Source organism: Passer domesticus, chromosome 9 (assembly GCF_036417665.1).
Source record: "Passer domesticus isolate bPasDom1 chromosome 9, bPasDom1.hap1, whole genome shotgun sequence".
Classification (NCBI taxonomy): domain Eukaryota; kingdom Metazoa; phylum Chordata; class Aves; order Passeriformes; family Passeridae; genus Passer; species Passer domesticus.
This window is the reverse complement of record NC_087482.1, coordinates 35287863-35314104: the sequence shown is the minus strand read 5'-3', so window position 1 is coordinate 35314104 and position 26242 is coordinate 35287863. Positions and strand designations below refer to the sequence as shown.

The 26242-nt window shown below is 42.9% G+C and overlaps 1 protein-coding gene and 3 long non-coding RNA genes across 5 annotated transcripts; 2 read left to right on the top strand and 2 right to left on the bottom strand.

The window, feature by feature from the left end:
- Window positions 1-1501: 1501 nt before the first annotated feature.
- Window positions 1502-9143, top strand: LOC135308006 (uncharacterized). Of its 2 annotated transcripts, none has more exons than XR_010368573.1 (3): window positions 1502-1562; window positions 7429-7651; window positions 8785-9143. It is a non-coding gene; the product is annotated as an uncharacterized LOC135308006 (long non-coding RNA). The 2 variants fall into 2 exon arrangements; XR_010368574.1 differs by having other exon boundaries at window positions 1503-1562; window positions 7432-7651.
- On the bottom strand, window positions 8816-25330 carry RUVBL1 (RuvB like AAA ATPase 1). Its single transcript, XM_064432707.1, has 11 exons — window positions 25087-25330; window positions 24300-24386; window positions 23551-23683; window positions 19579-19730; window positions 18233-18322; window positions 17259-17408; window positions 15864-15927; window positions 14561-14759; window positions 12762-12864; window positions 9710-9801; window positions 8816-9409 (listed from the first exon to the last, which is right to left on the bottom strand). The coding sequence occupies exons 1-11, from the start codon at window positions 25225-25227 to the stop codon at window positions 9250-9252; spliced, it is 1371 nt and encodes a 456-aa protein (XP_064288777.1). The 5' UTR covers window positions 25228-25330; the 3' UTR covers window positions 8816-9249.
- On the bottom strand, window positions 10374-12755 carry LOC135308008 (uncharacterized). Its single transcript, XR_010368576.1, has 2 exons — window positions 11902-12755; window positions 10374-11647 (listed from the first exon to the last, which is right to left on the bottom strand). It is a non-coding gene; the product is annotated as an uncharacterized LOC135308008 (long non-coding RNA).
- Window positions 20759-23332, top strand: LOC135308007 (uncharacterized). The gene is made up of 4 exons (XR_010368575.1): window positions 20759-20897; window positions 20973-21121; window positions 21250-21432; window positions 23275-23332. It is a non-coding gene; the product is annotated as an uncharacterized LOC135308007 (long non-coding RNA).
- Window positions 25331-26242: the final 912 nt, after the last annotated feature.

Here is a 26242-nt window from a genome sequence, read left to right as displayed (position 1 = left end):
ACTGGGACTTCAGTGGTACAAGGTGGTGGCTCGGGGAGGAGGGGAGCGAGGGGGAGGAGAAGCCGGGGAGCAGCCTACAGATAAATAGATCCGTCAGTCAGGCGATGTGGAGGTCTCCAGGCGGCCAGCCATTGTAGGTGACAGAAAAGGCAATCAAAGACAAAACAAATCAAAAGGTACATCTTATCAGCAGCAGGCCAGCTGGACTTCCACCGCACTCAGAGGCCCCGCCGGGGGCAGGAGAAATTAATCCTGCTGTCGAGGCCAGAGAAATTGTCGCTGCTGAAGGTCCAAGTTCAGGCGAGCCGAGGTGGCCAACATTAAAGGAGAGGGAGAGCGGGGGGCGGCGGGAGAGGAGCGGGGGAGCGAGAGCCGCTGTCCCAGCACCTCCCTGCCTCCCTCCCTGCCTCCCTCCCTCTCCCCCGGGCTCCTGACAAGTGCATTCATCGTGCGATGATAGCTCGGCACCTATGATTGGTACCTTTAATAATATAGCCCTCGCTCAGCTGTCACCCTGAAAGAACAATTTTTCCTCCCGCTTTCCTCGATGCAAAGATACATCGGTAATGAGAAGGGTGACAGAAAGTGGGAGCACGGGGAGCCAAGGAAAGTTTGGAAGAACATTAATCTAAAAGTGAAGTTGGAGGTGATGCTGGCTGCTGGAGGTGCCTGTGCCTCCAGTGGGGAGCCAGCAGTGGATTTGAGGCTGTTGTCCTGTTTGCTGGCATTCAGTGCTTCAGGGCCCCCTCTCTGAAGGGAGAGGGATCCTTGGCCCAGCCTTGAACAGGAGCAACTTTGCAAGACACCATCCTCCCTCATGGCAGAGCTGGTCATGGTGGGAAAGACTGGCAAGGAGCCCCATGTGCTGGGAGTCTTTGGTATAAATTGGAATGACCCCATCATGTATGGATTTATGCCGGGCAGGGATCTCTCTTCACCTCTGCAGCCTGGAGGAAGAAATGTGTGATTATAGGTCCTGTGACTGTCCCTGCAGCAGAGCCCTACTCACACCTCACTCTGTCCATCCTTTGGTTTCAGCCAGACTCAACCCACAGTGCCATCATTGGCAGCAAGGTGCAGAACCTGCCTTGTTTCCCCAGAGGAGTTCTGCCCTCCAGGGCAGGATGCCCTTGTCTCCAGGCTGCAGCGTGGCTGCCCCTGGCTCAGCTGCTCTTGGGCTTGTTGTGCATTGGCCCAAAGCCTCCCTGGAGCCCTGATTACAGACCAAGCTGCAATGTTGTGCTTCCTGGAGCCTCTGCCCACACGTTCTGTGCCCTGGGCTGTAGGCACACAGTTTGTGGTGATTGGAGTGGGGCTGGCCCAGCCCCATCCCCAGTGGGCACAGCTGTGAGCAGCAGGTGAGCAGCACTGACAGCAATGAGCCAGGGAGTGCCCAGGGGCACTGCCCAACCTCCAAAGGGAGCAGAGGGCACACAGGTGCTGTGCATCAGCATGAGGGGATAAAAGGTTGAGCTGAAGAACAAGAAGGGCAGATATTTGCAGCCTCCTGAAGTGATGGGATGTTTCTCTCCTTGGGCAGATGGCTGAAGCCCTCTGATGGGGTAAGGTGTTACTGTGTGTGGGTGGATGCTTAAAGCCTTCTGGAATGGTGTGGGGATGCTCTGAGTGTTGTGGGGATTATATGAAGATCTGTCTCAGCTGAAGCAGTGCTGTGGTGTGTGCTGTGGCACAGGGCCACTGCAGGAGGGATCCCACTGCAGGAGGGATCCCACTGCAGGTGCCCAGCCCTGCACACCCTGCAGCCCATCCAAGCACTGGTGTTGGGGGCAGGCAGCTGGGGAAGTTTGTGGGGGTGTATTCCACCCCAGGTGTAAAAGAGACACTGTCAGCCCTGTTCTGGGGGTTGGGGAGAGCAGCAGGTGCCCAAATCTGTGAGAGGCACTGGGGGAGCTCATTTTGTTGTATTTAGGGAAGGTGTCTATTTTAATTTAAGGGATCAGCAGTGATGTCCTCAAATGCAGTTATCTCCTGTGGTTTTCAGCAGCTTTCCTGGCTGTCCAGCTCTGCTCTACACTTGTCAGTCCCTCCCTGGTATGAAGCCCCTGGGCTTGAATTCTTTAGCATTAGCATTTGGCAGTCATTCTCTCATTCTGTGCTCTCGTGTCCCTACAAATGATTTGCTAATCTGCATCTGGTTTTGTTTTTATCCTGATGAAAGTGGGGATTATATGAAGATCTGTATCAAACAGGTTGCCTGTAAAATCAGGGGTGCTGGTCTCTGTGGTCTGCAGTCTCAAATCCCACAGGATCAGAAGGAAAGCAGGGAGGGTTAGGCAGCATCTCCAAAAGAAGCAGTTTGTTCTATCTGGTCTCCAGAAATTCAGTGGTGATTACTCCCTGCCTTCTCCATGGAAGCAGATAACTCCTGCAGGCAGTGGTTGGTGGGTGTGGGAGCCACATGGATGGGATAAAAGTTGGTAAGAATGGGTGGTGAAAACAGTCCTGAGGAATGTTTCCCTCAAGCAAAGCAAGTGTTGAATTTGAATGGACAAACACAGCTCACAGAGGGAAGCAGAGCTCTGGTCTCTGTGTGGATCTTACTGAGGATGTGAGACAGGTTGGAGACAGGCACTGTTGGTTTGGTCTGTCCAAACAGCCTCAGAAGATGCTTAAAAGGGTGAACCCTTCATATATACTCTGCAGAGATGATTCAGATGTGTTTTGTTGGTGCTAAAATGAGTAAATAATGCTTTTGTCTGGTAACATTTTTTTGCAGTCCATGAAACTGTAAGAGCAGGAATATCTAACTCAAGTGCTCAAGATGATTTTGAAAACTGAACAACAGATGTCCCATTCAGGACACATACAAGGTTACTAGATAGTTTTAAAAAATTTCATGCTTTGCTTCATCTTTGGTGCAGAGCTCTGGGGCTCAGTTCAGTTACCTGAACACACCTGGGGTGAGGTGTGTGTCACGGGGCCCCACAGCAGCTCTGAGAGGTGCAGCAGCCTCTGCAGGGGCACAGTGGGTGTATGTGGGGGCCCTGTGGTTGAGTGCTGGGGTTTTGTGGGCGGTTGCTGCTGTCCTGGGCAACGTCTCCACTTCCAGAAGCGAATCCAGAGTGTTTTGTGGTCTCTGGGATCTGGCAGTGCCAGTTCTGCTGTTCTGCACTGCAGCAGTGGCTTCAGATGGGCTCCCTGGCAGCCACAGATTTGTCTGAAAGCAAAATCTGTTTTGTCCCATGCAAAAGTGTCTGATCCCTGAAGGTAACCACCATTGCTGTGGAGGGGGAATAATTTCTGAGGGGGCAGAAAAGAGCAAGCCAGGCATCAAGGGGTGAATCATTGACCCAGAACACACCAAGTGTGCTGAGCACCCTGTAAGGCAGAGCTTGTCCTGGCAGGGGAGTTCAGTGCACTGGGGGGTGACAATTGCAGGGACAGTGCCCCAGTTCTGGGGGATCAGGTGTGTGCTGGCAGTGCTGCTTTTGTCCTTGCTGACACTTGCTGGACAAATGTCCTGGACAGGCAAATGGCTTTTGCTGTGGGGAGCCCAGTGCACCCCTCTCCCTGCATGGCAGCAGCCTCTGCACGAGCTCTGCCCAGGGCTGGCTGAGGGCACCCTGATGCTCTTGGCACCACTGTGCTCCCAAAGCTCAGGAGCTGTGGCTGCCCCTCTGACTATTCCTGTGCTGCTGGAACTCAGCCTGGGTGTTGTTCTCATGGCAGCTGCCTTCAGCTGTCCCTGTGGGTTCCAGCTTCCCACAGGAGACAGGATCTGCACCATCAGTGGAATCACAGGCCATGTTGAGCTGGCAGTGAAACCTCAAGTTGTGCCATTTTCCCACTTTTCACTGCAGACTCAGGCATTTGAACTTTCTTTGGAAAAGAAAGCAAGTATCAGCTGCAGATGTGAGCGTGCCCTTTGCTTCTTTGCTGTCCTTCCAGCCCCTCCAGTGTCTGGTTTCCAATCTGAAACGTGCTCAGATCTCTCCTCTTTACCCCTGCTTGCCTGGTTTTGCACCAGAAAACCGTCAGAAGCTCCCCTGGCTAGTGGCAGAGTGGTGGGGCTGCCAGCCAGTGGAGATGGGCAGTGGCAGAGCTGGGAGCCTGGTGCCAGGGCTGGAGATCAGGGAGCCCAGCAGGGCTGTGCAGGCTGCACAGTCACAAGGTAAAGTCTCTTCTGTTTGGAAATCCTGAATTGGCACCCAAAATAAAAACCCAAGTGAAGGTCGTTTAGACTGTTTTGCAATAAAAATAAATTAATTCTTAATTTTGTTGTTTAAAGAGAAAAAAAGTCTGCTTTTTTCCTGGCCTCCTCACTTTATAAAAATGTTGTTAAATAGATTTTATGGCTGTAACTCCCAGGATATCAGTGCTGTTACTTTGCTGATGTCAATGACTCACTTTGACATGCACAATTAAAAATGTGCATGGATGCACAGACTCTAAAGCTATTAACAGGCAGAAGAGATACAAATTGTGAACTGAGAGCCCAAAGTGTGCTCACACCCAGCTCCCAGAGCTGGTCCAGAGCATGGCACTTGTTCATTCCTTTCAAAGAAACCAAAATGTTAGGCATGAAAAGCTCCTGTCTGCTTCAGGGCATTATGAGGCTGGATGAGAACAGTGGAGTTTAAAATAATCTCCTGCCGGTAATGACTCTTGAATACCAGGGTATTTTCTGTCAAAAGAAATAAAAAGCATCTTCATCTTCACCTCTCTGAAGTGTTTCCCAGCCTGAGGAGCACTGATGTATCTCACACTCCAGCTGTGAGTGCAGGCATTGGTACAGAGGAAGGGTTCCCAAATGTTTTGGGGAATGTTTTGCTGGCCCTGCAGGGAATAAAACAGGTCCCAGGTGTAACAGCAGCACACACTCTGGCCATCCTGCAGCCTGAGGTAAGGTTCTACCTGTGTCTCGTGCCTGCTGACCCACAGCAAAACTCTCACCATGCTTTGAGCTGCTGCAGTCACCCTGGTGCTGTTTGTGGGCACCCCAATTTCAAAAGGGAACAGCCAATGCAACAAGGGAATAAAAGCTTTTTCCACTGAGGGCATCTGGACCAATTTTTGAGGTGGGAAGTTTTCAGGATATGTATAGTCCTGAGTTTTCCTGACAGTAGTGGCTTCCTGGCTGGGTCAGCTTTCAGACTTTCTCCCGTTTTTCTCCCAAAGGTTAATTTTGTTTTAAATGCTTTTGGCCACATGAAAACTGAAGACACAGCAATTTCTGCCCTCAGTGTGTACAAACAGGAGGAATCAACTTTCAGGTACTACCAGACCATGGCATCTGCATAGGAGGCACGTACACTGGATTTATGTGTGTCCCCTGCCTCAGAGCAGGATCCAAGTGTGGCATCGCTCCACACTGAAAGGCAATCACAGCTTATAATATTCAACTGGTTACTAGAACCCCCACCCACCCCAGGTTTAATATTAGAACTATTTTTCACGTTGAAAACGAAATAGTACAAAATATGGGCTTGCTGTAATTGTTGTTAGATTATGTGTCACCCTGATAAGATGTAACAAATATTTTCCTATACAGCAGGACCCGTTTCCCTGCAAGTAATGGATGGAGAAACTTCTCATAGTGTGTAGGCAATCGGTTGTAAAAACTTCCCTGAGAAGATTAATGCATCAAGTGCAACCTTTGTGGAGAATAGAAAGAAAAGAATTAAAATAATAGTTTGTTCTTTCACGTTTAATATTAATAACCAAACTTATTTGGTAGGAATGTTCCTTGCTGCCTGTGCCTTCCTCCTTCAAGGGGCAGCTTTGTGTCAGAAGTATTTCCACTTTTTCTGAAGATCTTTCAGCAGCACCTATTGTACATGGTGCAGTGATTCTTTCAACAGAACTATTTTTATCAGTAATATGAAAGACCTTTTTTCATGGGCAAAGCTTTGACACCAGTAAGTCTGCTGGACGTCCCTTAATAGGCTAGATAAACATTGCCTCACCGTCCGGAGTGGAAGGATTTTCCCTTTGTAGCACAGCTCTACATCTTCCCCAGGCACTTAATGGCCATCAGAGAGGTGGCACTCGGGGACAGGGTCCTGCAGGGCCAGGGCTGCTGTGCTGTACAGACACGAGGGTGCAGAAGGGAAAAGTGGGGCACCTCCAGGAGCAAAACCTGTGGGTAACAGCAGCCCCTCCTGAGCACGCTCTGCACCAAGTTCTGCCTGTTAGAAGGGTCCTTGCTCCTTCCTGGGGATCCTTTGGGACCAGCCACTGCTCTGGCACAGACTTGGCAGAGGTAAGGATGGTCTTACATGATGATTTAATAACTTCCTTTTTTGAAATTGCCCAAGGTTTGGGAAAACTGATTTGGTTTGATTGCTGCTGCTTTCCCCTGTGTGTATTTTGAGATCTTGTTTTCTTCCTGAAGTACCCTTGTACCTGCAGTCAGCCTCAAGTGACAGGTACCATCAGTCATGAGGTCTGCTGTGAAACCAGGGTCGGATGGAGCTGCTTATTTGCAGTGTGGGGCTCACAGTTCACTTCTTCCCAGGCCTTTGCTTGTATCTGAGGTCTGGCAGGCTACCCAGCTTGAGTTTTACAGAGAATCACTTGTTTTAACTGTTGTGAGAGCAGATATTTCTCCCCAGTTTTACAGAGATGGTATTTTTATAAAGAACATTTTGTAAGCAAAGAAACAACTGGCTTGCTAAAGTAGAAACAAGAGTTTCTGCCCCTTCCTGCTGATGGTTAAGTGGCAACAGAGGTCTTAAGATTTCAGTATCCCAGGAAATCCACCTTTCACTGCCCCAGTAGGTCTTTTGGAACAGAGACAAATTCATCACTAAAAAGCCAATGCCATCAAATGTTGATTAGGCCTTTGAACTGCTCTGGCATTCAGAATTATTTAGGGCTTATTCAAACTTCTTTCTGAATTGATCAGTTAGATATTTCAGAAAACTCAAAGAAAAATGGTACTTATATTCTTAAATAACTACATTCATCATTGCCAAGAAGGACTTTCAAACTGTAACAGAAAAAAGAAGGTTCAATTTTGATCATGCAGCAGCTTAATTCACTGTGTCTCTTTCTGTGCTGCCATAGCACTAAAACAGAACGTGCCATCCAACCACAGTAAAAAGAGATTTTAGAAGCACTGTGAAAATTATTCTGCTAGGTTAATTGCAATCTTTATTCATTTGGAGTTAGAGTGAATTTTTACGTTTGAAAGCAGGAATGTTCCTTGGCCAAAAATATTCACAGATAAACCAAAAATAATTCATTAAATCTATCTGTCATTATTGTTTATTTGCAAATGTAGAGAAAGGAGTAGGTAGATTATTTAAAGTACAAAAGCTAATTAGGGCTGGCTGACAAGAGCACTGAATTTTACTTTGAAGAATGGGACAGGTTTTTACATGACTGAAATGGTAGAATATGATCAAAACATTATTTAATCCAAACCACCCAGCTTCCTTCCAGCTCTATTTTTTTTCTCCCCAGCAGACTCTGCTGTCCAGTCTACAGTTACTGGAGCTGAAAAATCATTAGCAATTTCCACTAACAGCACTTCAGCACAAGGGAGAGACAAGCCTCTGGAGCATAAAGGGGTGAGGACAGAGATTTTTAGCAGTTGGACTCCTTCCCCAAGGAGATGATGACTGAGCTCCTGCGTGTTTTAGAAGGCAGAATTCCCTGATTTAACAAGGGAGCTTTGTTACATTTGGTATGTATCAATTAACCCGTGTAAATTATTTTATACAAATGTGCATGCTATAGCTTTGCGATAATCTCAGCTTCTTTAACTACCACAGTCTCAGAAGAAAACCTCTTAGGAAAGCAAAATGACTAACAGAGGTATATTTCACCTTTAAGAACTAAACAACAACAAAAAACCAACTCCCCCCCCCCCAAAAAAAAAACCCCAAAAAACAAAAAAAAAAAAAAACCCACAAAAAAAACCCACCAAAAAAAACCCTCCCAAAGTGTTCCTAATTTGCCATTACTGGGATTCTCCCCACATGAGGAACCACAGGAATCACTTCCTGTGAAGGACTCACAGAAGGCTGAGCATGTTTGGTCTTTGTGAGGCAGTGTCTCAATCAGGAACACAGATTAAAATTTTGATGAGTTAATTGAAAAGTCATCTTCTTCAATGTCCACTTTGCATATGCTAAAAGGACATTTAAACCTTCCCCCCTGTGATAAGTTACTATTTTTCCCACCCTACCCCAAGAAATGCTTATTTAAGTAGTGCACATAGAGAGTTTTAAATCCCTAAAGAGTCTAATAAGAAATGTGAGGTTAGTCACTTAAGGCTTCTCCATTTTTGCTCCAATACATCCATTTATGTGGTTACAGAGATTTGTATGTCAGTGTTACAGGGATCTAAATCATTAATCATTTAACCTGGAAGTGCTGTGAAGCAATCAGGTATCCATGCTTCACACAACTGTGAACACAAGACTAAGCTGAAGTTCATCTGAATTGTGCAGAGAGGGATTCCAGTCTTAGTTTGAAAATTTTTCCTGATTCTGAGTGATCAAGAAAGTGGGGATAGTGCAAAAAATAGCTAATCATGATGGAAACAATTTTTTTTAAAATCTGCTTTAGGAAAATTCAAGAAAAATTTAAGTTTCTCTGGGGGAAAGGCTTTAAATGGGGAAAACGTAACTCTTAGGTACTTCTGCATTCTCCAAGGAAGTCTTCAGAAAATAAACCCCAAATCCTACAAAGAAGTAAACACTTTTAAAAGGTCCCAATCAATCTTTCCCTTTGCTGCAATCTATTTTTGTGTTGCAGATCCATTTCACTCATATTTGGTTTTGTTAATTCCAATTTATTTTGATTGTTTCTTAGGTCAACACCCAGAGTGAACACACACACACACTTCCAATCTTCCTGACATGTTTTATTATAAAGCACTTCAGACAAACTTTGATTCAAAACCAAAATGTTATAATCTGTAAAAGGAAACTATTTTAAAACAGGATTCATAAAGAAAATAAACTGTTCTTAAGCATCAACTTCAGTTGGAGCTCTTCTTTAACAAAATCTAAGACAAAACTGATGGGCCAAGAGCTACTAATGTCACATATATTGATAAAGGGGAGACTAAGATGTTACACACAAACCATGGAGCATCTTATTGTTGATAATGGAATAGGAACACTCAATAGTTAATTCTGGCCTGACAAAGCAGTCCAACATTTAAATATTCTTCAGTCCCAAAAGAGACAAACCATTAACATTTCTCATTCAATAACTATGCCAGCCCTGGCTAAGGGTTAAAGCTACTTCAAAGCATGGAACATGATAAGCTTTTCATTTCATGTACTTCTCCTGTTGATCAGCCAAGATTTTTGCTGAGGATTTAGCATCATAGAAAAGTTCATTTATTTCTTCAATATGCTCTTTCTCAATGCTGTCTTTCCCATTAATCTTGGCAAGCAGGTTAGCTGGGGTCAGCAACTGCACAGCATACCTGTGATCAAACAGAGGCAGATGAGTAATTACAATTCAGTGCATCCCAGGGAACTGATGATACACAGAGCTGGGATATTTGCTAGGAAACAGAGCTCTACCAGCAGTATGAGAAAGTCAGCAAGCACCCCAGCTCATTCATTCTTTAAAGAAGAAAACAGGAGCATCACCACTCTTTTTAATGACTGTTAACAGACCATGACATTGTAAAGGTCATTGTAAAGGTCTGCTTCCAACAGTGAGTTATCCTACAGTGGCTTTAGATCCAGTCATGCTGAATAGAAAACTGTGCCCAACTCACCTTAGGGTTGTCTTGGTACCAATTTCCCCTAAGTGGTTTAGAGCTTCTTCACTGATATTAATCCCTTCTGTCTGAGCACGAAGCTTTGTGATCTGTTGGGAAGAGTAAGTGAGGTAAGTGCCCAAACAATTAACATGCCAAATTACTGAACTTAGTATCTGTAAACTGTCAGCTTAGAGGTGAGACATGCTACAAAACAAGACGGTGTGGACAGTTACCCTGGTGTAACCTATCACTAAACCAGAATTTGTAGAATTCTAAGCAAACAGGCAAACAATCTTAAAAAAACTGTTATCACACCAGAAAGGTAAAGTAACACATCTGGACTGCTAACCCTTCACGACAACTCTGCACACTTAGCCAAGTCTATCTACTACTAAGGAGCAGAACATGAGAACTTTTATATAAGAAAATAGAAAATGTATGTTAGAAATTAGTGGCAGCTGAAGGCTTTTGGATAGCTACACCAGTTACTGAATTCTGCAGTGTATCACTGGTGCTGTACAGCAGAGCCCTCCAAAAAGCCCTCCAGAAATCTGCACCCTTTCCTTAGCGGCTCACAACACACTTTTTATTCAATTGACAAGAAGACAGCAAAATAAATCAAAAAGTTACTTTCTATGATTCACCTATTCCTTCAAGAAGAAAAAAAAAATCACTAAGAAGAATCTAATCTTTCAAGAACAGTCTCAGGCTTGTACCAGTTTGAAGATCTTTACAAAGTTGGAGAGGAAGATATCACCAATAAGCCTGAGCATATAAAGCTGTAACAAAAGTGGCACAAGTCTCTCTGTAGTCTGTATTACCAGCTGAGTGATAAGGGGCAGACTGGATAATGATGTTGTGTTGTAGTGCAGAGATAACTCTGGAACTGCAAGCCTCATATAATACAGGTATTTTTCACTTTGGCAGCTTTGTAAACAAGATATCAAGAAGCACTCGTTTAAATTAAAGCCATAAAAATGCACTCAGAGAGCAGAGTAAGAGAGGGGCTTGAAATGGCAGAAAGTTGGTGCTAAGATATGTGCACTGAATATTGGCAATGCTGCTGCCAATTGCAATTTCAGGTTGAAGATTTTTTTACCTGTACATCACCTAGACATCCCCTTCCCTTCATTCAAACACTGCTACTTTGTTCTTCCTCTCCTACAAACAAGGTTTTGAATGTCACATCTTCAACAATGTTTTTTAGAATAACTTTTTATCTAGTAACCTGGTAGAACATTACCAAAGGACTAGAGCCCAAGCCATTAATCCACTTCTTGCTTACATATGCATTTACTATGGAATAGGCAAACAAGTCTTTATCAGGTGAAATACATTAGGAACAAAACATCCCACAACCTTTAGTATCTAAGGCACATATGCAAAAAAAGTTTGATAACAACACCACCTGACTAGAATAAGCATAAAAGTGAATTTTTCCCCTATTCTAGTGTGTCTTGTGTAGAAATGGGATTTCTACTTTATCAACACACACAAAAAATATTTTGAACTGGTTACAAACTTTCAGTAGATACATGACCAGATTCTGTGCTGATAAAAGAATCAATTGTGAAGGCAAAGAGTCTCACACAGAAACATCAGCAGCAGGAACTTCCTCCTAACATGAAAGACAAATGAGAGTAAAAATAGATAACTAACTTATGCTGTGTTTTTACCCCCACACCAACTGTACTTAGTTAGAAGCCAAAGTTAAGTGCAATAGCTCCTCCTCTTCTCCCATGAGAAGCTGCCATTGAAAAGCCTTAATTTAAGGGCAGATGAGATTATCTGACTATGGGAACATGATTAATGGGGCTGAGTTTTTGAATTCAATTTTTACCTTTAGGAAATGCTAGTGTGAACACTTCCTTTCCTTCAGCCCTGGGGAGGGTGGAAATGACAGCACTTACCCAGCTCAGAATTCTGAACATCAGCATCCAGAAAGTGTCTTACCTGCATGGTAATACAGCACTAACTACACAGAATTCACTTACGCTACAGGGAAATCCAGACAGCCTTTAATACCCCCAGGTTGAGTAAAAGTCACACATGAAAATTTGTTTTGTAGACTAAACCTAACTGTATTGTTAAATGACTGGGCTGCTTCTACTGCAATCTACACCACAATGCTTCAAAGTGTCCTTTAGGTACAAAAAAAATCATCCTGAGAACAGCTTAGGATATCATCAATGAAAAGCTCCTCAAACCAAGTGAAATGAAGCTTTGCCTCTTCCATAAATGCATCCACATCACCCTGGCACTTCTCCAGCAGCAGGAGACCATTATCTGGCATAACACACTCTTCCACTGACACTATCTCTTAAATAATACAAAGAATTGACATGGTAAACCCTAATGTCTTCTGCATTGTGTCACTTCCCAGCACTGACAGCCTAATGAGAGGGGATCTTTGACAAAATGCATCATAATGGCACCAAGCATTATAATCAATACACAATACATTGTGATGGCCCCACAGGAAAACTTCCAGGCATTTGGAAGGATATCTCTGCAACACTTTCTGTGCTTACATTTCCAAATTTAACTAGGAGCAAAAAATTCTCCCCGTTTCAGGAGACAGCCCCAGTAGGTTAAAGCTACAGTACAAGGCACAAAGGCAAAAATGCAGCACATGAGGTTATACTCCTCAGTGCTCTCATGTCTCATGTGAGGGAAAAGCCTGAGGTCTGGGACTAAAGATCCCATGATGTGACACTTCATCTTATACAAGCAAAAAAGCACTACCTGCTGAAATCTGCAAACTATGGAAAGCACATTTGTGCAAGAGATTGCTTCAGCTAACAGTTCATCCCTTGCTGCAAGTGAGGTGCCACTTTCAGCTCCACATGTGCTAAGCAGCTCCTCAGTGGCTGGGAGTCAGAGAAGCTGTGAGCACAGCTTTAACCAGCTCACTGTACTGACTCCTAGAGAAGCAGGATTTTAACAAGCAGGAAGCTTCTGGCACAAGCCCTGGTGACCAGAGTCAAACATCTCTACAATAACAGAATAGGCAGAAGCTGTGCACAACTCTGGACTTGCAACAAGCTCTTTAAAATCCTGTGCATACCTGCTTCATTTCTTGGGGTGTATAGAGCATGGTTCTGATAATCATGACTCGATCCAGCAGGTCCAATGGTATTCCATGAGGAGACACAATATCCTCTGTGCCTCTAGAGGAGAAACCAAACAGAAAGAAATCAGATACTACTGTGAGTTCAGTATATTGACTTAGTTAAATCAGTAAAGAGTGACTACAATAGTTCACAACTGTTGTGTGTCCACAGAGACACACACCCCCTGGGTCAGAGGCAGGAAACATTCTGGTCTAAGGCTCATTCCAGATAGTCCCAGGGAAACAAACACTATTGCTGGAGCTCTTAAACTTGCCTCCCACAATACAGTGAGAGGTGCTTTCTTGTATTGTATCTCACAATACAGCCTTATCTAATGTTCCAAGGAATCCTCCAGCAAGGAGCAAATCATTCTTGCTAAGTTGTTTAGCAGTATCAGCAGAAATTATATATACTATAATCCATTTGGACAACCTCCCCTTTTGCTGAGCACGCCATTCTCTCCCCAGTCCCTCCAGTGAATACTTTGGTGATTTACATTCCATGCCTGCAATCCAGCAAACTCAGAGGTTTAGGTCTCTGTATGAAGGATAGGGCAGGATCTAGATTCCCAACCATTTTATTTGTTTGACATACAACACCCAACAGCACAGCCTGCAGACACAGGCACTCCTGGTTTCCCAAGACCACTGTCATTTACTGTAAAGTTGAAAGATACCCAGATTTAATTCAGGAGAATTACACAGATTGCAGTAAAAACAGTGAAGTGCTGGTAAAGAATTACACTTTTGAGTTCAGTGCTAGTATTTAAGTAGCTGCAGCTCTGGCCATGGTTCTCCAGTATTAGATGTCACTATTATATGGGAAATTTCCTTTCTTAAATCACAGATTTTTCATAACAAGATCTACAGTGAATCCATGCTGACAGATCTCTACTTCCTTTACAAGACAGCTTTTTTATATCTTTGCAAAGACAATGCAGTAATGTCCACCTTAAACATTTTTGAAGGGCTTATCATTCTCACTTCTAAGCAATGCAAACAGAGAAAGATTAATACCAGATGAGCCACTATGAGAGAAATGAAAAGCTGGTTATACAGCTGAATTAAATCAATCCAAAGTATAGCAATCATTGCTAATGACAGCTTGTTTAGACATAATTAGACCTAGACCACAAACTAGTAGTAGAACTTACAGAAGACTCTGAAATCAGAGGAGAGAACTTTTACTGAACATGCAAAGAATGTATTTTGTGGGTGCAAAATACCAAAGTGAAGTGGAAATGAAAACCAAGTTGGTTGGCAGGACTGAAGAATCACAAGACACCAGACCAAGAGAGCAGGAAAAGGGAGAGGCTGAACTGTGACACACTTTACCAGTCTGAACAAGAAGCTGAAGCCTGATGGCACTAGGATTGCAAGCACTAAAATAATCCAGAAGCAGGAAACAATGGCATTAGAGGTTTGTAGCTCTGGTGCTTTTGATGGCCCTAATGTGCAGGTAACAGATGTATTGAGGTACACAATGACAATGGTAACTGTCACAGATCACCCAGAAGTGAAACAATTCAGGAAGTGTCAGAGGAAAGGAGGAATTCCAGTCAGCCTGGTGTTAAATGCTTGTCCCATCATGAAGCTCATGAGCAGCTCTTGAGCACCAATGCAGCTTGCAACTCATGCAGAGGATTATCACAGGTGTCAGTGTCAGAGACAAAAGCCTTCTAAGATTGTAACTCTACTGACACAGCTAATTCCAAGGTTTTTGAACAATGCAAATCCAAGTTTAGACATCATACCTGATAATGCAGTTTCCTCGGTTGGAAGCAAAGATGACAATGGGGGAAATAGAAGATTCCAGTGCTCGGTGCAGGTATGTGAAACACTCAATATCCAGCATGTGAACCTCATCCACAAAGAGCACACCTGGCACCAGCTCTGCAATGCCTTGATCAATGTATTTGTTCACCACTTTATTTATCTCTCCTCGAAGTTTGTCTGAGAACAAAAAGAAACTGTTGGTTGTTCTGCTAGTGAACTATAGGTCAGAGGGTAAAGCTTGAAGCAAGGAAAATTCTCCTTGAACTTTTCCATGGTTTGGTATCTTACTGCCACAAGGAAAATACCTGTGACACTAAAATTTTGTGACATTTCATACTATGTTGGGGAGATATCTGTGCAACAAAGTATTTCTAACTGAAATATTCACACATGAAAATTTGATTGCTGTAGGTTGGTGGAGTTTGGTAGGGGTGGAGAAGTCAAACCAAACCTCATTTTAAACAAAAACCTTACTGAAGTTTCCAAGCATGACTGAAAAGAACATCAATGAAAGAATTAAATCTTGCTACTCCATTCCAGCAAAGATGTTTTTAACCAAAAAAAGAAAAAAAAAAGGCTATATAAGTTTCTGTGAACCTACTGCTCTCAAAGCTATCCCAGACGTTACATCAATGTATTTGGTATTAGAATAAGCAAAGCAACCTCTGGGACAGATAAAATACTTGAAAAAACTACAATTCAGTTAGGTATTTAAACAGATTTTTATTTAAAATTAGATAGTAAGTTAGTGAAGCATAATTTCTTACAAAGCAAAAAGGAGAGCAATTTGTGTGTAGATACAGTTTTCTCCAAAGAGCTGCAGGTGGGAAGAGCAGCAGTGCATGTGGAGCATCATGTCCTTACACAGCTGTTATAGAGGTGCCATTTTATTTCTCCACCAGAATTCAGTATGAGTGCTACACCATTTTCTAGAATTTGTGTATTACTTCTGCATTCAGTTTGGCTCTTTGTTGAAAGCCTGAACCTCACACTGTGGCAGGAATGCTGTAGGATGGGCACTGGCATTCTGACCTCTCCCCAGAAAGTGGCTGCAGAGCACTGGATACATTTTACCACTCCATAAACAAACCAGTAACTCATACTGTCTCCAGACACTGCAATTCCAGCAACTCTATCACTGCTTTTGGAAATCTGAGTATTTATGAATATTATGTATGCATTATGTATTATGTATGCATTAATTTAAATATATTAACTCTATTTTTAATCCTTTTCTAACTGGAAAACACATAATCTCAAAATGCCATACAGGTTTCATACCAGTAATTTCAGTTTTCTTAGGTTTCATCAACTGTCCCATCATAGAAAGGATGTCTTGTCCTCCCTAGGAAAAGAAAGTGATAGATCAGCTTTGAGATTGTGTAGTAAGCACACACCTTGGGAATTTTATAGATCAGGAGCTGGTTAAAGAAGTTGTTTCTTAGAGTTAACTTAATACTTTATAGCAGCAGTCTTTGATAATCTGTCAAAGTTTAGGTCAGCTCACCACAGGAGTACTCTAAACATAATCACCTAGCCACCCCCTCATCCTTGCTCATTTGTAGAGCATAAAAAACCAAAATGAGATATCCTCTCTTGAAAAAACTGTCACAGAGGAACTCGGAAGGAATGAAATTGTCAGGGAACACAGAGACTTGGATTGCCTGCATGCACAGTAGGTGTTCAGCCTATCAACACAGGAAGAACGATTCTAAATTTTATAACTTTTTAATACCATTATTTTTATAAAACAATTTTTTTGCAAATTATTTTGAAACTGACTCAGTTAAAGAGTTGTATTGTTTTACTGTAGGGATTCCAGCTTTTAAACTTGTTAGTGACTTCTGGTTTTGACACAGATAGAATTCCCTCAACAGTGGATTTATGTTAAGACACAGCAAGGAATAATTCTTCTATTTTCTATTTCTCTTTTGCTGCAACACATGCAGAGCCCTACTGAAATTCACAAAAAAGTTTAACAAGTGGCTATGAAACATTTCTGAAATAAGTAAGAACATTAACACAATTCACAGCAGTCAAAAATACTTAAAACACCTTTTATCACAGTCCTTGTAGTTTCCATTTCATGGTTATAAAAACATAAACAGCAGAATATATTAATCTGCATTCAGAACTTCCATTAAATGAAATCATGCAGGTCTGGCTGCTTCTACCTTACACCTGTAGGCAGCTTTCCTTCTAGAGAGAAAGCAATAATCTCTTTTTCTGGTCAGAGAAACAGCCCACAATGCTCTTTTTCTGCAAGTGATGGGGCACAGCGGAGGAGGGAAAGAGAGCAGGGTCTGGATTTTGCATTAACTGTGAAGGTCTGGATCCCAAATACCTGTGTGGAAGCTGTTCTACAACTCCCAGACTGTTCTCTGTAGTGCTACGAGTGTTATGCTGACCAGTATTCCATGACCAGGGGCATGAATTTCAAGGAAGCAACTGCTTTAACCTCTTGAACCTCCATGGCAGGGCCTGAGGCAGCCAGCTGCAGCATGACCTCCCTGAGGAGAGCTGGACTGGCCTTCCAGGTGTGACACCTACTGCTTTTCCTACAGTGCAGTCTTTGAGGGTGAGTTAGCTCAACTTCCTACATCTCAATTATTCTGGTAACATCGCATCTATCTCAAATAATTTTTCTGTAAAGACTTCATCTGTGAAGTCAGATACCTGAGGTCGAGCATTGGCCACATCCAAGTCATGCAGGGTGACATCCTGAATAATTTCCTTTTTCTTGTGCACATCACCTTTTGGCAAGGGAACATACTCTTCAGCTTCAAGGTCAAATTCTGTAGCATAGATATCACACCTGCCTTGCCTCTGAGGAACAAAAAAAAGAAACCCAGGTATAGAATTAATTTCAGTGTCAAAACCTTGAGTGACAAGAATTTGATAACATGGTTAGTTCACAATTCCAGTTCTGAAATGCTTCAGCTGACAATTCAGACATCCCACTCCCTGCTCAGCAACAGGCATACCCTATCTGCTGATCAAAGCTCAAAAACTCTGTTGAGAAACACCTGATATTTTCAGTGGTAACAATATTCTACTCCTCTCTCCCCTTCTTTTACTGTATGCAATTCTTGCTAAAGGACAAATCCAGCAGATTAACCAGAGATTGGGAGAACCTCCTTTGTAGGTGGGTGATTTATTATGATAGAAAATATTATGCTCATCCATTAAACAGCAAGTATCACTATACACTTTCTAAATCAGATATGAAAAGAATGCTAACTAATGCAGTATTCCCTTCTACATGTATATATCTTGTGGAGAAAATATCAGAGCGATAAAAGAAAGATTAAATACGTTGCACATGTCAGCCTGAAAAAGACTAAAGTTGTTTGGTTCTTCCCCTCTTCCCGCAGAGATGCCTTGATCTTACAGAAAAGAAAACTCATCCAGACAGCATCAGTGATAGCTTCCTTGCCAGATGACCTTAATTGTGAACCAGATCTCCACATCCTTTGGGTGTAAAAGGGACTTTTCTCTCCCGATAAGGAAAGCACTGGGCTCTTTTTAAAATTTCCATGTAACCATATCATGTCAGTTAAGGTTAATAAATCAGAGAACCTTCTGACAAAGGCAGAGAAAGGTCTGCAAAAAACATACACCTGCATAAAAGTACAGAACTTTTCTTTTACCTTGACAGCTCCACTGTTTGCTTCAATATAAATAACGTCGCCAGTTTCCACTCGCTCCTTCTGCAAACTCTCAAAAATGCTCGGGTCCAGCTGGAGACAAGCAAACAGCACAGTTGATCAAAACAGCTCCATATTGTTATGGTAATCAAGGTAAAGAAATTCAGTTTGAAGCTCACTCCCATCAGATGAAATTAAACTGCAACTCACCCTGACAATATAGGACTTTATGAAGCTGTAACGTTTGGAGTAGGGATAGTGAATAAATGTGGAAGATGCACAAAACTTACTGTCTACAAAAAAATCTCCTATCCAAAAGGAAGTGACAGTGCCAGAAACATAATGGTACCAGCTACAAAACATAGCTCTGAGTAATGACAATGTATTTATACCTAAGAAACAGTAGTTCTCCCGCTTTCTAGGAAAACTTTTATAAAAAATCTGGCTATAGCATTGAATATATGAATCAATGTTCCTTGATTTCTTGAGTCTTATCCTTTGTGGAGCTCTGTGAGGGAGAGTGGGTGTGGAATACATTAGATGCCTTTGTTTCTCCTGCTACATGTTTATTCACTTTTCTCTTCATTTCCTTGTTTTCAGAGTGAACAAATGAAAGATGATACTTAACAACAGAGACAGCTTTTAGTTCTCTCCAAGTCTGACAGGGAAATTGAATGGAGACAAGAAAACAAAAGGAAAGTGGGCCTGAGCTGGCAACACACCAGCTCAATTTCCAGTTCTCTATCAAATATTCACTAGAGCATGACACCCCATGTAGAAAGAAAAGATGTGACAGAAAGAATAATTTATATTTAAATAGGCAATATTTCCCAAGCCATCCTCAAAAATTTGCTTCCAGACAATCACGAGAACAAAACCAAACAACGCCTTTCTTGCATGTTTATTACCATGAACATTAATTTATAGCCAGGGTCAGAGTGTATCACAGACTGAGACAGAATGAAGCTGACTGCCAACTCAGCCCATTTTTTGTGGTACTTGTCATTTACAAAATTGCATCAGGATCTCTTTCTATTAAAACTCATTTTTTAACTCCTTGAAGACATACAGGTGAGTGCTGCCAAAGAGAGAAACAGCAGCTGCTAACCAAGTGATGATGGGTTTATCTCCTATTTCAATTAGTAGGACACAAGACCAATATCTAAATATTCTACATAAAGCAGATCAACAGTCAGGATAAAGTTGCCTAGCCAAAGAAAGCAGCCTCCTGGCAGCCCCACTTGACAGAGACAGGGATCAAGAGCTTAAAATGGAAATAAGAAGTGCTAAAAATAGAAGCTGCAGACCCAAAATACTTAAGGAAATCTCGGAGACTCTACCACACATACCTTCAGCTGTTTGGTTCCCTTTGCAGTTTTGAGTCCTATAATTACATGGCTGATGGTTTTGCCATATCCCCCCATAGGATTCTCAGTCTCACAGGGAGTCAGTTCTGTGACTTCTCCTTCATAAACTTCCTTGGTCTCTTTAATCCTCAACCCTGCAAGAAATTGTTTTAAATAGCTTCAGTATACACTTATGAGTCTGCTACCTTACTGTCAACAAAATCCAATCTATTGTTAGGGTGCATTACATTTCATGGTAATGTTTTACTTTTAAAGACAGAAAGCTGAATTATTGTTCTCTTCAATATTAAGTGAGAATATTCATCCTGTGCATCAGAATGAAAGCTCAGGCAAGTTCTGACTGGCTAAGAAGTTTATTAAATTTTCAGAAATTACTTTCTTCTATTCTTATTATTAGTTCTTGAAGCAAATGTTAGGATTCTCTGCCTCTTTTTCCTCCCACAAAGAGGGAATTTGCTTGATTTGCTCCCTATGCTAAAGCCAGAAACACAGAACATCTTCTGAAACCAGTGACATTAATATGAGATTTACACAATTTTGGACCATCAAAAAAGCCCTGCAAAGTTAACAAAAATATTGAAGAAAAAATTAACTTCATAAAAAACTATATTTTAGGAACTGAGTTAAAAATATAACACAAATTGATTAACAGGTACTGTGCTAGAACATCATAAAATTACTAAAGGGTTTATGTATAATTTTAAGTATTTTTCCAGTTAATAGCAAAAGGTGAGCTAGATAAAATTTAAAATAATTTCAAAATAGCTGAAAATTACATCCTCACTTTGTTATTTTTTCAGACAGCCAAGCAATCATCAGAATATCTGGCTATCTTCTGTTCTAATCACAATTACTGTGATTTTTAAATTGAAAAATAATATAGAGCTGAAGACATTTACAGGCAGACTGTTTCAAAGCAAACCCACTATCATCACCACCACCACTACAATTATGTATGTGCTAACTACATAGAAGTTCAAAGAATCCACATCTGAAGAAACTCCATGAAATATTTTATGAGACACACATGCCATACCAAAAATAATGAATGGGCTGTAACAGGATATGAGGAAGTCATCCTGCCCGGTCTGAGGGTATTGTGACTTTATAAACCTTTGCTTGTTCCGTAACTTTTCATTTTGCTTTGAAATAGATCAGACACTTCACCAGTAATTTTGAGCTGCTGATAGAGGCTATAAAGAACTGACAAATATGGGTCTGTCTCCCTCTACTGGGCCCAAATTCAGACCAGGATCTGAAATGTGAGAAAGCCTAACTGTGAATAACATGACAAATTCTTGGTAAGAAATGTTTGCTTTCTCTTACTTAAGATGAGATAAACAGTTATGTACGAAGTTAATTTCAGTGTTCTTCAGGTATGCCAAAGCACCAGATAGAAATTATTGAACCTCTGAGTTAAAAAACTGACTTAGACAAGACTGCACCACACTGGTTCATAAGCAACAAGTGTGAAGCAATATGGGAATCTGCACACTGAAACTGCTATTGCCACAAACTGGACCAGGTCTGCTTGTCCTCTTTGTTTTGCTTTAAACATCCAGCACAAGCTCTACCCTGCTCTGAAAAAGTGGCAGCCTGTTTGTGTTTGGGGTATGATTTGTATGCTGCTGAAGCATGCAATGAATCTTCCAGTTCTGTTTCATCTGGAAAGAATCCAGTTCATGTGCTCATTCCGCTCCACAACACAAGTCAAAGCCAAGTCAGCGAGGGCAAACCCAGGGATTTGCTTCAGAAGCCTTCCTCTAATCCAGACTAATGTGCTCCTAGAGAGGTGTCTGTAGAAAATACTCACATATGAACATGCTCTGGACAAAGGTAACTGATGCTTTGAACTTGCTGTTGATAATCCTTTGATTTCAAATGAATATGTATGTGTCAACTACAAGCTTCATTCTCAGAAGGGCTCTTAGAGAGATCTCCTCCTTCCAAATGAGACACAAATCCAAGGCAGCAATTGTGGGCTGTTTGATGCTTTGGTTTAACAGCACTCCATGGAGCTGAACAGGGCTTGCTGAACCCACTGGCAGGCACAGCTTGGCAACACCAGGAACAGTTACACCACTGAAGTGGCTACTGCAGCACTGCACCTGAGCTCTTGACATTAGCTGCTATAATCATCCTTACCAGACGCTAATGAGCTCTATACTGGATTAATCTCTCCCAGGTTAAATTTCTTTTAACCCATACAACAATGTGATCTCCTTATTTTCCACTCTGTCCTTTTAGGTTTCTTACATATTATAACCTCTCTGCTGCATCCCAAACACTACTTGGCCAGGAGAGTATGTTGAGTCTGTTATTAAAAGATAAACAATAAAAAAATCTCTAAACTCAGAGTAACTCCTACTTTCTTATAAAGTGATGTAAACTAGTCAGACTGAAGTTTCCAAGGAAAAAAAACCCAACCATTAAGTAAAAACTTTGATGTTAACATCTCTGATAATTTTTAAAATTCATGTGGCTAAACCCCTTGAAAGCAAAATTCATGATATGAGCAATGATGATGTACACAGAACCTGCTACCAAGGAGACATACAAACAAAACTGAATAAAACCTAAATTAATACTTTCAAGTACTATGGAGGTGTGAGCTGAAGCTTCGCTTGCACCCAAACCAAACTACACTGCACAGAACAATTTTTTTTAAAAAATACACCCTTGTAAAATATTTCTTTACCAAGCAGGGAAGCTAAAACCTACCCAAGATTAAAACCCAACTGGAAAGTGTTTAGTTATAAGAAATGATGGTTACTAGTACATTAAAATAATTCAGAGAATTTTTTTTTTTACACATAAAAATATTCAATAAAGGCTGTGTTACGAACATGTGACATGGAATTCAACAGAAAGGAATAAAAGAAGTTCCATCTTTCATTAACTCTAATATTTGTTTAGAAGTGTCTCTCTGTTGACATTCAGGGAATGCAGGGAACTAACAATGTAGCTGGCTGTTAAATCTCTGCTATCTCTACAACTGACAACATGGATGGCATAAGTTCCACCTGCAGGTTCAGGTTTCCAAACCTCTGACAGGGAACTTCATCACATCAAGGAAATTTTGCAGACTACTGAGGCTTCCCTCCCCCAGGCCCTGCCAGTTTCATGGTAACCAGAAGACCAGAAACTACTGAGAGTTGCTTTTTTATAGAAGTCAATGGAATACTTTTGTTTCACTGAAGAACTGAGAGACTTCTTCACCCTGCTGCTGCCAGATGAAGCCCAAGAGGAAACATGGCACTGAAACAGGAAAATTATTGTTAATACGTTCAGGACTAAAATCAACTGGGCTCTCTCTAGCAAATCTCACACAAACCAAGGCCACTTCTATCTGCACTTATCAGCTGTCAGCAGCAGCTGTGCAAGAGATTTTAGACAGTCACTGAGGCTGTGCTGCAAATTAAACCAATTTACATCAAAGTTGTAAATGCACCATAGAACTGAGGAAGACATTAAGTTACAGTGTTTATTTAGTTGGCATGGAACCTTCTCTGTGCTCACTGGAACAGTAAGGCAGGCTAATGCTGCTGTTTGGGAGCCCCTGGTTAAGGCTGTTTATTTAGTAGGGTAAAATCAATAGAACAAAAAACAGGAGGAGCATTTTTCTGTCTACAAGTATTTCTGCTAACGTAAGAAACTAAAAATTATTTTTTCTTTCAGCTTTATTCAGTCACAGGCAAAACAGAGAGGTGAATGTGGAGGATGAATCTGGTGAAGTATAAACAAAAATACAATAATTAAATTACAGTCTGTAAACAGAAAACCTGAGTCCACTAAGTGTGAAAGGGATTCACTAAATTAGGATCAGCACTGAAGATAAGCACATAAAAATCTGAAAACAGCTTGACCACTATAAAGTTTTTCCTTTATGGATGACTGGGAAAAAGCAAAGCAAGTATCATGCAAACACTGAATTCTTCTTTTCCTGAAACTTACCAATTGCACGTCGGAAGTTTTCCATCAGAACTTCTGTTTTCTTGATCTCAGTGGAATAGACCTCACTTCCAACCATAGGACAAAAAGGAACTTTGCTTCCCAGCTCCTGAGCAATAGCTAAAGCCAAAGCAGTCTTTAAATGGAAAAAAAAAAAAAAAAACAAACCAGACATTACTTTTGAAGAGAATTAAGAAACTATTCTTATTGCACAAAGTTAACTTTCCTCATTGTATCACCTTCTACACATCAACTACCCATTTAATAGTAAGACTATTCTGTCTGATGTGTATTTCTCACATATAACAACCTTCCTCCAACACAGGTGCCCTTGGCCAAAGACCTTTAAAAAAACCCTGAAAACACAAAGCTGGGCATTTGAATTTGACAGATGATACAGATGTCAAAAATAAATAAATAGCATGGGGAAAAAAAGTAAACCAAGCAAAAACTATTCTGGCTTTTAATATAAAAGTAACTTCTAAAACTTTTTCAGAGCCCTTGTTACCTATGTGTTTAGTAACCTACAAGAGGTGGTTTCAACTTAAAGATGCTGAACACACCACTGGGTACTGCCAGTGTCAATGACACCACAAAACTTAAAATATCAATTAGAAAACTACATGAATACATTGGTTGAAAACAGATTCTGATATATGAAAACATTTTGTAACCGCTACTCTGAAACGGTTTTGACAAATTAAAACAGATTTGGAAATACTTCATTTTATAACAAAATTGAAAAATAATACCTTGCCAGTTCCAGGAGGTCCTGCCAACAGCACTGCTCTGCCAGCCATTTTTTTGCTTTTGATTAGCTCCACTATAACCCCACATGCCTGTAAGTTAAATAAGCATTTATACTGTTAACACAACTATTGCTAGAGAAATTTTTGTTTCAATGTTACTTAAAAGTGTTTAGAAATAACAGGTTGAACAAAAAGTAAAGATTTCAATTTCATGCACACAAAAAGAAAGACAAGATCAGGAAAACGTGCTTTCTACAATCATTTCATCTGACACAGACATTGAAAACCACAGAAAACGAAACTCAATCTGTGAGCCTCGGCTCCTTTTCCCTCTCGCAGTCCGAAGCACAGAGAGAGAGGTTTAAAAGTAAAGCAAGAGGATCTCGCTGCCTGAGCCGCAGATCCTCTACAGATCTTTCACAGCCAGGTTGGGGAGGCTCCGATCAACCTGGTCCAGTGGGAGGTGTCCTCAAGACCCCTTCCAAACCAAACCAGCCTGGCACTCTGACGCTTTTATGCAGCCCCCCGCACTGAAGCGGATGCTCCCATCCCTGCGTGCACCGAACCCGCTGGCTTTGGGTCGGCTCCGTTGTCTCTGACACCCCAATCTCCACGACGACACCCAGGAGACCGCCACCGTCCCTGCCCCGGGCAGGAGCAGAGCAAGCACGGCCCCGACCGGCCCCAGGGCGCCTCACGGGGCAGCAAACACACGGAGCGCCCCGGGCACGGCTCTCCCTCGCTGAGGGGACTGCTCACACAGCCCAGCCCGACCCGGCCCCGCGCTCACCTCCCGCGCGTTCTCCTGCCCCACGAGCCCGGCCCCCGCCGGCTTGGCGGCGCCGCTCTCGTCCAGCCCCAGCCCCTTGACATGGCTGTGGGCGGCGATGCGCTGCGTCTTCGAGGTGCTCTTCACCTCCTCGATCTTCATGGCGGGCAGGGCAGGGCAGCGGCAGCTCGGGCCCGGCCGCCCCGCGCTCCTCGCACGCGGCCCGCGCGTTACCGGGGCTCCCAGCGCGCGCCGGCGCGCCCCGCCCCCGCCCCGCCATTGGCCCCCGCCGCGGCGCTCTCGGCGCTCATTGGGCGCCGGGCCTGCCCGTCAGCCGAGGGGGGCTCAGGGTTTTAGGGTCCGCCCGCCCGTTTCCGCGTGCGGCGCTGCGCGGACGGTCCGGGCGGGCGCGGGGGCTGCGGAGGAGTAGGGCCGGGAAGGAGGGCGGGGGCTGTCCCGGGAGGCGCTCAGGTAAACGCTGGACGTGGCACTCGGTGCCAGCCTCTGGGTCGGAACGTGGTGACCCGCCACCCTATGATCTCGGAGGTCTCTTCCAACCTAAGTGGTTCTGCGATTCTCTGAGTCGGAGAGGCGGGCGGAGCCCAGCTGGATTTGGAACCAGCTCGTTCTTGCTCGCAGCTTTCTGGCCCTGCAGCACCATGAGCACTTCATTTCTTTCTTTCTGCACTCCGATGTGGCGCTGGAGCCAGTTTGTCCTGCTGGGGGATGCTGGCTGTCCCTGCCTCGCTGTCCTGTCCCCTGCCCGCCCACAGCCGCTGGCAGTGCGCCAGCAGCCCTGAGCCTCAGCAAAACCTCGGCTGCTTTAGCTCACAAAAATCATCTGAGGCTTTCCAAGGGTGTTTGCTAAAACCTTGTCAAAGATTCACAGGATCGTTAAGGTTGGAAGGGACTGGTGGAGACCACCTAGTCCCACTCCCCTGCCAAGGAAAGCGGGGGTGGTGTCTCTCCATATCTATGGGAAGAGTCCCCGGTCTGTTTTTTGGGAGAGATCACAACATCTACAAACAAATTGAACTCGCTGGAACTGTAGGCTCCCAGATCCCATCTAAAATTCCACTGTCAGTGATCTCCATGTTGAGCTTTCAAACCCTCACAGCAGAATCAGCACCAAGCCCCAGTCAGGAGCTGAAACAGCCTGGAGGCTGTAGCACAACGA